General features: G+C 36.7%; 1 protein-coding gene across 1 annotated transcript; it reads left to right on the forward strand.

The window, feature by feature from the left end:
- Nucleotides 1-2,616: 2,616 nt before the first annotated feature.
- Nucleotides 2,617-3,564, forward strand: Or8b53 (olfactory receptor family 8 subfamily B member 53). Its single transcript, NM_001000455.1, has one exon. The coding sequence runs from the start codon at nucleotides 2,617-2,619 to the stop codon at nucleotides 3,562-3,564; it is 948 nt and encodes a 315-aa protein (NP_001000455.1).
- Nucleotides 3,565-14,383: the final 10,819 nt, after the last annotated feature.

The raw sequence follows: 14,383 nt of genomic DNA on the forward strand, positions 1-14,383 counted from the left end.
ATAGACAAGCACTTAAACTGTTTTAGCATTTTGTAGTACTTCGGTTGGTAACAACTTCTAATTACATCTTTTTAGCACCAACATAGATAGACATGATAAGACAAAATTATGAACATTAATGTTCATACTATACCATAAATAATGATATGAGTTAGTTACATTCTACACAGGATAAATTCTTAAAGTATAAAATAAATGGGAAAGAGCTGAAAAGGCCACAAGCATATAAAAAAGATTTATGAGCAACTGAAGAATACTGAGACTATATTCTGTTTCCTGAATATGGATCCTGTTTCCCTAACTGGGCTGCCTGTCTGACCACTGAAGGAAAGGAATGCCAAGTCCTGCAGTGACTTGATGTTCCAAAGTGGGCTGGAACCCAGGGAGTCCTCCCCTACTCAGAGGAGAATGAAAGAGAGAATGGTGGAAGGGGCTGTATGAGGTTGGACTAGGGAAAAAAAAAACTTGGAGCTCTGATCAGGATGTAAAGTGAATAAATAAACTAATTAATGGGAGCAAGCAAGCAAACAAACAACGACAACAAAAAAGTCCCCTCCAGAGGAGAACACCCAAATTAGTGGCCTCTTGCCAAATGATCAGCCTTAAAAACATACTTATCAATTTTTCATGCTGTTCAGGTATTATTGAAAAATATACTGTATATACCTATAAATTTATTCATATAACAACAATCAATGAAAAAAAAGACTATTAATTTGAGAGACAGATAGTATGAAGGGATAATATTGACAGTTTCCTATTTTTTCGGCAAACTTGTGATATGGCCCTCCCCATTAGAATCTTGTCACTGAAGAACAATCTGCTGGTTCAGGCCAGTAACACAGTTGGATTTAAAGAGAACAAGCAGGGCATTTAAGAAGGAATTTATAGAAAGTGCAAATCTTAGAAATTCTAAAACATATTACACTGATTTTGAGGGCTAACAAAATACGTTTTGTAGTAGACTACTTTTCTGGTACGTATGAAGCACATACATCCACTCCCAGAAGACTGAACTTTAATAAAAAATGATTTGAAAAATGTATTGAGGACAGTACCTGAATTGTGCTACTATATTTACATCAAATAATTAGGGGATTGTATGTACCATTATCAATGGAGAATTATGAACATTAGGGGAAATCATCAAAACAAAACTATCCCTGAGGGAAAAAAACTGATTGGAAGATGAGAGTTCAGAATTGTCTCAAGTACACAATATGCACAATCTCCACAGAGAAATCTGTGCACAACTCAAATCCCCAAGATGTGAATTACCGATCATGGCATAGTATGTAAGTGCTGTAACCTCATTCTGTTTTTATATTTATGTTCTGTTCTTCAGAATACTGAGTGAGTTTCTCCCTTGCAAATAGTCATGCGTATTATGTTACTAACCTCATTTGAAATGTCTGTTTTCTCCCTGGCTAGTGCAAAATTGACAGGATCCTCATTTTCTAGGAATGTTTTACTGGATTAAGGTTATTATTTTAAGCTATTAGAAAGTTTGTAGAAAGAGAGCATTTGTTGTTCTACTGTGATTTCTAAGAATTAATCTGTACCAAAACTGCAGAGACAAAAATGGTTTATCAAGGATGACAGCATCAAATGACATAGTAAGTTTTGAAAACAATCACATTAGTGACGTGGCCTTTAATGCAACTTGATGGAGATAAGGTAAAAGGTAAATTTATATATGTATGTTTATATGATGTCTAGACTTCACTGTGAAGTAACTTTTCAATGAAGCTAATTGTCATATGGTCTGTTCAGTATTAGAAAGCATTTGTGTATGTATATATAATGAGAAGTTTCTGTTGTTTTGTATCATGTTAAGAAGTCTGTATTGCAATGTGGCATATTTAATTTGCAGTAGTATATTGAACACTCTAGAGACTTATCATATTAGATAACTGAGCTTTATTTAATTTTGATCAGAATTATAAAATTTTTTCTTCCTGGATTTTAGCAGACTTCACTATGCTCTCTTTTTTTGTGAATGTAACCGAGTTTGCATATCGAGTTCATGTCATGTAATATGTATCCAAATGTGCTTTGTTTTAGTGACTTCACATTGATACAGTCCAAGAACAAGAGTTGTGCTATTTTCTTCTCATTTCCTAAAGTCCTAAGGTTCAGAAATATTCCCAGATGGATGGCCAAAAGAAGCAAACAACATGTTTTTCTATGTTAGTAGGTACTTACATTGTAAAGTTTAAATTAGCAAGTTCACTGTGCATGTATGTTTCTCATAATACGGAACCTAATGTGACTGTGGCAGAAGGCTCGTCGTTCCTAGATTCTGGTTCTTTTGTTTTAAATTGAAAACAGTGTTCATGGTTCTAACTCATCCAGGGTTCAGTCTGGATGGATTGGAAAATGCAGTTGCTAGAGTTTCTATTTGTTTCACGGAAACAATGAAACAAAAGTAAATAGTGAAAAAAGATAAGGCAATGCTGCTGTGTGCATCATACTTCTCGCTTTCCTCTTATTTCAATTGCAGCCATCCTAGGATTTGTCAGCCCTGCTCTCAGTTCTGTTACACAATGGTGGGAAATCCTGCATGATCATCTAATCCACCATTTATTTATACTTTCCAAGATATCTTATAAAAGGATGGCTTTATTAAATGGCTCTGTGGTAACTGAATTCATTCTTTTGGGATTAACAGACCAGCCTGACCTCCAAATACCCCTGTTTCTGATCTTTCTGTTACTGTACATAATAACTGCATTAGGGAATTTGAGTTTAATTATTCTTATTGTGCTGAATTCTCACTTACATACCCCTATGTATTTTTTCCTGTTTAACTTATCCTTTGTGGACTTTTGTTTTTCATCTGTAATTACCCCAAAAATGCTGATGAACTTTATTCTGACAAAAAATCACATCTCATATGTTGGGTGTATGACACAGTTCTATTTATTCTGTTTCTGTGTCATTTCTGAGTGTTACATTCTCACATCAATGGCCTACGATCGTTATGTGGCAATCTGCAATCCACTCTTGTATAACATTGTCATGTCTCCCAAGGTGTGTTCCTATCTTATGCTTGCTTCATATTTAATGGGGTTTTCTGGTGCTATGATCCACACTGGATGCATCCTGAGACTGACATTTTGTGATGGAAACACCATCAACCATTACTTCTGTGATCTCCTTTCTTTGCTGCAGCTCTCCTGCACCAGCACCTATGTCAATGAAATAGAGTTGTTAATTGTAGCAGGAAAGGACATCATTCTGCCCACTGTGGTCATCTTTATTTCTTATGGCTTCATTCTTTTCAACATATTCCAAATGAAATCCACTGAGAGCATGTCAAAAGCCTTCAGCACCTGCAGTTCCCACATAATTGCTGTCTCTCTTTTCTTTGGATCCGGTGCATTTATGTATCTCAAACCTAACTCAGCTGGAAAAATGAATAATGGAAATACATCTTCAATTATCTATACCACTTTAATTCCTATGATAAATCCATTAATTTATAGCTTGAGGAACAAAGATGTTAAAGTTGCATTAAGAAAAACTCTGAGAAAGAAAATTTTTAATTGGAATCTAATTTAATTTAATTGGTAATTTTGTTGTTGTTGTTATTATTATTGTTCTTGTTTCTTTTTTTGTCAGTTTAGCAAAAACATATTCCTGGTCATCGAAATCTAGTTATAATAGTAATGATAATAATAATAATAGTAATAGTAATAATAAAGACCCCAAAAGAACCTCACAGGCAGCAGCAGTAATCTTGCTCATATTGTTTTGCTGAGTAGACAAAATACCAACCTGACATATAAATTCCAAACTCTGTACTCTCAGATTAGGCAGTTCTCAGGCCTTATCAGAGATGTTTGCCAGTGTCGCAGGAGGGGGTGAACACAGAACCTCACACATGTTAACGTGCAGAGAATCTGTGTCTGTGCAAAGCTCACATGGAACATGTACATCGCAATCCCCCCCCTCAGTGCTCAGGGATCGTCATGAAAGAGGCGGAAAAACATTTCTAAGACACAGACACCAGGGAAGAATGGGGCACATAGTCTTTCTCGGCATGACAAGACAGCTACAGAAAGGGCTAAGGGCTGGAGGGAATGGTGAACGGCAAAAGCCCCCCACACACGGCAGGACTGAAGCATGAATGAACTGAGAGGGGTGGTGGTGGCAGCATGCACCTGGCTGCATAATTAAAGCTAGACAGGATCCCAGCTCTGAAAGCAGAAGGAGATGATAAAGTCTCCCACACTGAAGCAAGAAACCATCTCCAATGGACAACTGCTGGAAAAGGAAGACCAGCTTTCTCCATGGACTCTCACTGGGTATGTAAACTTCAATTAAGGTAGCACATGTTACACAGGAGATGAGTGACACAAACTGAGCTCAGAGGGAACTTTGTAGATTGTGTTTTGCCTCACATTATTCTTTGTAAGCATCCTTTAAAGCTTACTGTTCTTTTATTTACATACTATGATTTAAAACTGTGATTTTATGGCTGTCATTTTTTGGTGTGTATTTTTCTTTTTGTTTTCTTTGGACTAGTATTTGTTTGTGTGTTTCTAACAGTATAGGAAAAAGTCATGCTGTGTGATGAATGGAGAAGGTCTGAGGTGAGATAGGAGAGAGGAGGTATAATCAGAATACAATGTATGAATTGTCACTTTAAAAAAAGACAGGAGGAATTTTAGAAAGGATCTAGAGACAGGATCGGGAAAATAGGATGAGATGGGCATCAGAGAGAAATATTAGAGGATAAGGAAGAATGACACATTACATTGAAAATTCTCTGTGAGAATAATTGATAATTTATTTATGATAAAAGTTTATGCATTTCATAGAGTTGGTTTTCACTGATAATGAGGGCAAATAAGACTACCACGGAACTGAAAACCCCTACTGTCTTGAGATGCCCTAGCCACCATACTGCCATACTACCATGGTCTATGTTTTCACAGTAATTGTGGTGTAAAGAGCTCACTGTACTAGGAGTTCTACCAGCATTGTACATCCAAATGCATAAAGTACATGATTGTGGATATTTACAATGATTGACTACTAGTTTCTAAGTTTACTATTTACTATTTCATAACATGCATTTACTCCTGTTTTGCCACAGATTTTCCTGGGAGAAGGGGACTTCCCCTGAAGCAGGAGGTAGTCAGGGGATGATCGGAGTCATTTTGCAGATCTGACTAATCAATCAGACTAGTTCTGTGACTCTGACTTGCTAGCCACAAATGCCTCTATTTATACAAGTTTTGCAGAACAAAGACAAATTTATGATTATCCCAGTGGTACAGATTTTATGTTTAATATTTCATTACAAGTCTACAGTTATATTATCAGTCCCAATTAGAATTTACAAACAAAACAGATTTTATTCTTGTTATAAGCCATATATAACTCTAATTTAAATAATCTAAACCGTGTCCACCAAAGCAAATAAATTTAATACAACCTGCTTTTCTCCTGAATGTGTTTGCTATTTGAAAGCACTTCAAAGAGAAAATATCTGAACTAGTATTTTTATGAATATCAATTACTGATACCTAACTTCTTTTACTATACTTTTCATCACCTTTGCTGTAAAGTAAGGAAAGCTTATTTTAGCCAAACCTAAAAGTTTATATAGTCAAACTGAGTTCTTGTCCTCTGACGTTATCTTTAAACTACATATTCAGAGATTTCTAAGCCTATAATAGAAGTCGACCTATTCTCCTAACCAGTCAGATTTTGTCATTCATCTCTGTTTACCCAATACCAATTATGATGTTTGAGTTTGTTCAGGAGCAGATACCCCAAGAAGATTCCAGGGGTAATGACCTCATCTACCCATGCGTTTATTTGTGCTTAATGAACTTCAGGGCATAAGGAAGACTTCAAAATAGTGGTCAGATAATCTTAATTTGAGGATTCTCTTAATAAGACTCAGGCATAATTTTCTCAGAGTAAGATATAAAATGAATCATAATGCAGAATGTCCCCAAAACTGCATCTCAAGAAGCCAAATCTAAATCATTAGAGATGAGGCAGTGATTGGAGCCGTCTGCTCAACTTTGGTGGAACTGCATTAAGCAGTTCATGACTCTCATGACTCTTGCCTTTTCCAGGGAATGTGACTGTGTCACTGTTTATAAAAAATAAAAGCTTCAAACAGTGAGCTTTCTTTTTGTGTCTCCTGGGTGCATCAACAGTTTTGGTAAGGTAATGGATGTAATGCACAACATTTGAAGCCTTGCAAGTTCATTGCAAGAAAATGATGAGTTTCTTGAAAATATCTATTATTAAGTAAAAGAGTGCACTGTTCTGTTCCATTCAAATAGTTTCATGGACAAAGAGTAGATATCATGTCTCTTCATACAATGCTTGATTGTTAATTTTGCTGAATATTTTATAAGAAATGACTCAATTTTTCTTTCAATTTTAACAAAGCATAAATGAATATGTAAATAAAGTTAATTAATGCTTAAAAAGTGTGAAAGTCCATATGTGTATACTCTTATTTTCTGTAATTCTTCCTCAGATCTCCAGCATCCTCGATGTGCTCCTTCATTCACTGAGTTGCAAGAAAACAGTTGCATCTTTTCTGCAACCAACTTCAAAGCCTAGGCTTTTAATTCACAGGATCAGAGAAAGAGCTCTCCGGTTCAGATTTTGCTGTCCAGATACTACAGCCAACGAAGATCAGTTACATTGGGGAGGGGAAACAATGCAAAATATAATTTCTACACAGACCCATTCCCTGTTACAATCAGTTAGACATGAAAGAAAAATCCATTACTCATACAAAAAAATCTGTGCTCACACTGTGCTTTAGTGTACATTCATATATACCTGTGAGAGCATCATACCAATTTTGACTTATAAACAAAACATAAAACAGGTGAAAGGTATTTATAAATCTGTTATAATTTTTATTGGATTTTTTATTTACATCTGAAATGTTATCCTCTTTCCTGGTTTCCCATCCATAACCCCCTATACCACGCCATCTCCCTTCTTCTATAAGGGTGTACCACCTCTCCAACCATTTATGTATTCTCACCGCACCGCCCTGACATTGCCCTACACTGGGAGATTGAATCTTGGCAGGAGCAAGAGCTTCCTCTCCCACTGGTGCCCAACAAGGCTATCCTATTATATGTATGCAGCCAGAGCCATGGGTTTGTCCATGTGTACTATGTGAATAGTGGTTTAGTTCCTGGGAACTCTGATTGCATGGTATTTTTGTTCTTATGGTGTTGCAAGCCATTCAGTTCCTTCAATCCTTTCTCTGACTCCTCCAATGGGGACCCCAGTCTCAGTTCAGTGGTTGGCTACAAGAATTTGCCTCTGTGTTTGCCATGCTCTGGATGAGCCTCTCAAGAGATGGTTATTTCAGGGACTTGTCTTATTGCTGAGGGCACTTCTTGGCCTCAGGAATATTGTCAGGGATTGGTGTCTGTATGTATATGAACTGGATCCCCAGGTGGAGCAGGCTCTGAATGGTCATTCATTCACTCTCTAATCCAAACTTCGTCTCTATATCACCTCCTATGAATATTTTTGTTTCCCCTTTTAAGAAGGACTGAAGCATCATACATTGGTAGTCTTTCTTGAGCTTCCTTTGGTCTCTGGGTAATTCTAGTTTTTGGGATAATATCCATTTATCAATGAGTGCAAAACATGTGTGCTTTTTTTGTGATGAGGTTACCTCATTCAGGATGATATTTTCTAGTTCCATCCATTTGACTATGAATTTCATGAAGTCATTGTTTTTGATAGCTGAGTAGTACTCCATTGTGTAGATGTACCATGTTTTTCATTTCCATTCCTCTATTGAAGGATATCTGGGTCCTTTTCCATATTCTGGATATTGTTAATAAGGCTGCTATGAACATAGTGGAGTATGTGTCCTAGTTATATGTTGGAGCATCTTTTAGGTATATGCTGAGAAGTGGTATAGATGGACCTCAGGTAGTACTATGTCCAGTTTTCTGAAGAAGCACCAAAATGATTTCCAGAGTGATTGTAACAGCTTGCAATCTCACCAACATTCCTCTTTCTCCACATCCTCACCAGCATTTGTTTTCTCCTGAGATTTGATCTTAGCCATTTTGACTGGTGTGAGGTGGAATCTCAAAGTTGTTTTGATTTGCATTCCACTGATGAAAAAGGATGTTGAATATTTCTTTAGGTACCTCTGAGCCATTCGATATTCTTCAGCCGAGAATTCTTTGTTTAGCTGTGTACCCCACTTTTAATAGGGTTATTTAGCTCTCTGGAGTCTAACTTCATAAGTTCCTTCTACATTTTGGATATTAGCCTTCAATCGGATGTAGGATTGGTTAAGATCTTTTCCCAATTTGTGGGTCACCATTTTGTCCTAATGACAGGGTCCTTTGCCTTACAGAAACTTTGCAGTTTTATGAGGTCCCATTTGTCAATTCTTGGTCTTAGAGCATAAGCCATTGGTGTTATTTTCAGGAAATTTTCCATAGTGTCCATGTGTTTGAGGTTCTTCCCCAATTTTTCTTCTATTAGTTTGAGTGTATCTAGTCTTATGTGGAGGTCCTTCATCCACTTGGAATTGTGCTTTGTACAGGGTGATAATAATGGATCTATTTGCATTCTTCTACATGCTCACCTCTACTTGAATCAGCACCATTTGTTGAAAATGCTGTCGTTTTTCCACTGTATGGTTTTAGCTCCTTTATCAAAGATCAAGTGACCATAGGTGTGTGGGTTCATTTCTGGGTTTTCAATTCTATTCCATTGATCTACCTGCCTGTCTTTGTACCAATATGATATAGTTGTTATCACTATTGCTCTGTAATACAGCTTGAAGGAAGGGATGGTGATTCCCCCAGAAGTTCTTTTCTTGTTGAAGATAGTTTTAGTTACCCTGGGTTTTTTTTTAATCCAAATTATTTAGCAAATTGGTCTTTCTACCTCTGTGAAGAATAGAGCTGGAATTTGGATGGGGATTGCATTTAATCTGTAGATTGCTTTTGGCTAAATGACAATATTTACTATATTAATCCTATCAATCCATGAGTATTGGAGATCTTTCTATCTTCTGAAATCTTCTTCAAATTCTTTCTTCAGTGACATGAAGTTCTTGTCTTACAGACCTTTCACTTGCTTGGTTAAAGTCACACTGAGCTATTTTATATAATTTGTGACTATTGTGAAGGGTGTCATTTTCCTAATTTCTATCTCAGCCTGTTTGAGTAGAGGAAGTCTATCGATTTGTTTGAGGTAATGTTATATCCATCCACTTTGGTGAAGTTGTTTATCAGATGTAGGAGTTCTCTGGTGGAACTTCTGGGGTCACTTATGTATACTACCTTAACACCTGCATATGGTAATATTTTGACTTCTTTCTTTCCAATGTGTATCCCTTTGCCCTACTTTTGTTGTCTGATACCTCTGGCTAGGACTTCTAGTACTATTTTGAATATATAAGGAGAGAGTGGGCAGCCTTGTCTAGTCCACGATTTTAGTGGGGTTTCTTCAAGTTTGTCTTCCTCTAGGTTGATGTTGGTTATGGGTTTGCTGTGTATTTCTTTTACTATTTTTAGGAATGGGCCTTAAATTCCTGATCTTTCCAAGACTTTTAACATGAAGGGGTGTTGAATTTTGTCAAATAACTTCTCAGCATCTAATGAGATGAACATGTGGCTTTTTTCTTTGAGTTTATTTACATAGTGGATTAAATTGAGGGATTTATGTATATCAAACCATCCCTGAATCTCTGGGATGAAGCCTACTTGATCATGATGCATGATCATTTTGATGTTTTCTTGGATTCGAGTTGTGAGAATATAATTGAATATTTTTGTCTGGATATTTATAAGGGAAATTGTTCTGAAGTTCTCTTTCTTGGTTGGGATTTTGTGTGGTTTAAGTATAAGTGTAACTGTGGCTTCATGGAAGGAATTGTGAAGTGTTCCTACTGTTCCTGTTTGTAGAATAGTTTGGATAGTAATTGTATTAGGTCTTCTTTGAAGGTCTGATAGAATTCTCCACTTAACCTATTTAGTCCTGAGTTTTTTGTTTTTTGTTTTTTGTTTTTGGTTGGGAGACTTTTAATAACTGCTTATATTTCTTTAGGAGTTATGGGACTGTTCAGTTTATTTGTTCCTGATTTAACTTTGGTACCTTTTCTCTGTCGAGAAAATTGTCCAGTTCCTCCACATTTCACAGTTTTGTTGAGTATAGGCCTTGTAGTATGATGATTTTTTTGAACTTCCTAAAGTTCTGTTGTTATGCTTCCCTTCTCATTTCTCATTTTGTTAATTTGGATACTGTATATGTGCCCTCTGGTTATTCATGCTAAGGATTTATCTATCTTGCTGATTTTCCCAAAATACCAGCTCCTGGATTTGTTGATTCTTTCTCTACTTCATTTCTGTTTTTACTTGGTTGATCTCAGCCCTGAGTTAGATTATTTCCTGCTGTCTACTCCTCTTGCATGTATTTGATTCTTTTTGATCTAGAGCTTTTAAGTGTCCTGTCAAGCTGCTAGTGTATGCTCTCTCCAGTTTCATTTTGGAGGTACTAAGAGCTATAAATTTTCTACTTAGCACTGCTTTCACTGTGACATATATAAGTTAAAGTATGTTGTATCATCATTTTAATTAAATTCTAAAAAGTCTTTTAATTCTGTCTTTATTTCTTCCTTGACCAAGTTATCATTGAGTAGAGCACTGTTAAGCTTCTAAATATATATGTGGGCTTACTGTGTTCTCTGATGTTATTGAAGACCAGTCTAAGTCCATGGTGTTCTGATAGGATGCATGGGATTATTTAAATCTTCTTGTATCTGTTGAGGTCTGTTTTGTGATGGATTATATAGTCAATTTTGGAGAAGGTACCATGATGTGCTAAGAGGAAGGTCTATTCTCTTGTTCTAGGATGAAATGTTCTATACATAACTGTTAGATCCATTTTGTTCATAACTTCTGTTAGTTTCTCTGTATCTCTGTTTAGTTTCTGTTTCCATGAATTGTCCATTAATGAGAGTGGGGTGTTCAAGTCTTCCACTATTATTGGGTGAGGTACAATGTGTGGTTTGATCTTTAATAAGGTTTCTTTTATGAGTGTAGGTGCCCTTGCATTTTGAGCACAGATATTTAGGATTGAGAATTCATCTTTGTGCATTTTTCCTTTGATGAATAAGAAGTGTACTTCCTTATCTTTTTTGATAACTTTTGTTTGAAAGTTGCTTTTATTTTGTATTAGAATGACTACTTCCTTGTGTTTCTTGGGAATGTTTGCTTGGAAAATTGGTTTCCAGTCTTTTACTCTGAGATAGTGTCTGTCTTTGTCACTGAGGTGTATTTTCTGTATGCAGCAAAATGCTGGGTCCTCTTTACTTAGCTAGTCTGTTAGTCTATTTATTTTTATTGGGGAATTTAGTACACTGATCTTAGTAGATATTAAGGAACAGTGAATGTTATTTCATGTTTTTTTTGATAGAGGTAGAATTATGTTTGTGTGGCTCTCTTCTTTTGATTTTGTTGCAAGAAGATTACTTTCTTAATTTTTCTAGGGTGTAGTTTTTCTCCTTTTATTGGAGTTTTCCATTTATTATCCTTTGTAGGGCTGGATTTGTGAAAAGGTATTGTGTAAATTTGGTTTTGTCGTGGAATATCTTTGTTTCTCCATCTATTTTGATTGATTGTTTTGCTGGATGTAGTAGCCTGGGCTGGCATTTGTGGTCTGTTAGGGTCTGTATGATATCTGCCCAGGATCTTCTGGCTTTCATAATCTCGTTTTACAAATCTAGTATAATTCTAATAAGTCTGCCTTTATATGTTTCTTGACCTTTTCCCATACTGATTTAATATTATTTCTTTGTTTTGTTCATTTGGAGTTTTGACTATTATGTAACAGGAGAAATTTCTTTTTTTGTCCAAACTATTGGGAATTCTGTATGCTTCTTATATGTTTATGGGCATCTCTTTCTTTAGGTTAAGGAAGTTTTCTTCTATAATTTTGTTAAAGATATATACTGGTCCTCTAAATTGAGAATCTCCACTCTTTTCTATACCTAATCCTTATGTTTGTTCTTGTCATTGTGTCCTGGATTTCCTGGAAGTTTGGGTTAAGAACTTTTTGCATTTTGCATTTTCTTTGACTGTTTTCTCAATGTGTTGTATGGTATCTATTGCACCTGAGATTCCCTCTTCCGTATTTTGTATTCTGAAAGTGATTCCTGCATGTATATCTCCTGATGTGTTCCCTGGGATTTTTATCTCCATGGTTGCCTCCCTTTGTGATTTCTTTATTGTTTCTGTTTTCATTTTTAGACCCTGGATTGTTTTCAATTCCCTTACCTGTTTGGTTATGTTTTCCTGTAATTATTTAAGGAACTTTTGTCTTTCCTCTTTAAGGGCTTCTACCTGTTTAACTGTGTTGCTCTGTATTTTTTTAAGGGAGTTATCTATGTCCTTTCTAAAGTCATTTATCATCATCTTTAGATGTGATTTTAAACCCGAATCTTGCATTTGTGGTGAGTTGGGGTATCCAGGACTTGCTATAATAGGAGAAATGGGCTCTGATGTTGCCAAGTAGCCTTGGTTTCTATTACTTATGTGTTTGTGCTTGCCTCTCACCATCTGGTTATCTCTAGTGCTACCTGTCTGTGATGGGAGCCTATCCTTACTGTGCTTCTAGTTTGGTAAGAACTCCTCAGAGTTCAGCTGTCCTTTTATCCTGTAATTCTGGGTTACTGTGATCCTGAGATGCTGGGTGTGTCAACTCTCCTAGGAGTCAAGATTTCTTAGGGTGTTGCAGGAATGGGTGGGACACCAGAACCCTTGGTTTGCTCCAGGAACTGGTGCAAGCTAGAAGGAATCTGTGCCTCTGGTGGGTTGAGGATATTTGTTTCCCTGGTTCTTGTGGTGGTCCAGTTACTATGGATGCTGGGAAAAATGTTGTCACCTCAACTGTGATATTGAGGGTGTCAGAGCCCTGGTGTTCCTGATTATGTCTGATATCCTGGGAGTTGAGCTTCCTCTGTGATCCAGTGATCCTGTTATCCTGGGCATATCAGAGCACCTGAGAATTAAGCTCCCTCTGTGTGTAGTAAGAATGGATGCAGAGCCAGAAAACTCCTCATGTCTCCTCTGCGTCCAAGTTCCAAATTGAGGGGAATCCATGCCCCTGGTTAGGCAGGGGTTCCTGTGTCCCTGGATCCTGGGGAACCCTCTAGGTTTTAGGGTAGATGAAACCCTAACCTGTAGCCTCCTCACCTGTAATCCTTGGCCAGCAATGAACTTTAAGTAACTTGGCAAAATAGCAGTGGTGGCTGCTATATGGACACCTACCTTGTTCTCTCAGTGGGTTTTCTGTTTTGTTTCATGGTCTTCATGTATATTATTCTGAAAGGGATTGTTAGGAAAGCTGACTATAAACTTTTGTCATCAATGATTGTCGAATGTCTAACTATTTAAAGAGTTTGCAGAAAGAAGTAGAAGTGCATGGGAAGCAAAAGAGCCACTGGGAGAAGAAAAATAGAGTTTAGATTTGATATTTGAGTCTTGTAATGAACTACCCAATCGAAAATTGCAGCAAACTTGCCTGGATGGTAAACTGTTACCTTGCCCTGTTCCATGAAATTTCCCTGCTACATACCCAGATCACCTCCATAAAATATGGGACCAGGAAAAGCAGGAGATTTTACAGGTAAAACAGGATATTATTCAGTCATGTGCACTGTCAGAGGACTTGCTTGGGACTACACAGACACCTAAAGTCTTCCCAGGCTTTGAGCAGCCTATGTCAGCTAATGATGATATTCCCATCAATAATGAGGTAATCTGTCTTTGGATATGACTCTTAAATACTTGGGGTGTGTAATCCAAGTATCATGGTAATACCAATGAAAAATATATATCTATAAGTCTTAGAAATAGGAATACATGATGCTTTAATTTTACTGAATTGAGCCATTTTCAATGAAGTTGTAAGTGTAGAAGATTTAGAGCTCAAATAGCAAGTATATTGACTCTAGAGAACACAGTCTTTGTAAAAGGGAATAAGGAGCTACTGGCAGCTATGAACCACAAATACTTGCTGTGTACTGTAAACTCTTTGGAAATGGAAAACACTGTTTAAAATATTGAGGTCTATTAGAGACATATGAGGTAACATCTTATAGTCAGGATATGAGGGACCCATTAGTTCAAAGCTTCACAAGAAACAATACAATTGCTGTCTGTTGGTCAGGCAGAATGTACCAAGCGAGCCAGAAAAAATCAAAGTTTATTATTTTTACAGTGCAGCTTTTGATCTGCCAATAGATTTGCCTCTTACCCTAACCCCAAAAGTTGAATCTTATAAATTATCTACTGACGTGTATGGTCCCGTAGGAACAGTGGAAATAATATTGGAAAGATGTGGGTTA

This window comes from Rattus norvegicus, chromosome 8, assembly GCF_021556685.1.
Source record: "Rattus norvegicus strain SHRSP/BbbUtx chromosome 8, alternate assembly SHRSP_T2T, whole genome shotgun sequence".
Lineage (NCBI taxonomy): Eukaryota > Metazoa > Chordata > Mammalia > Rodentia > Muridae > Rattus > Rattus norvegicus.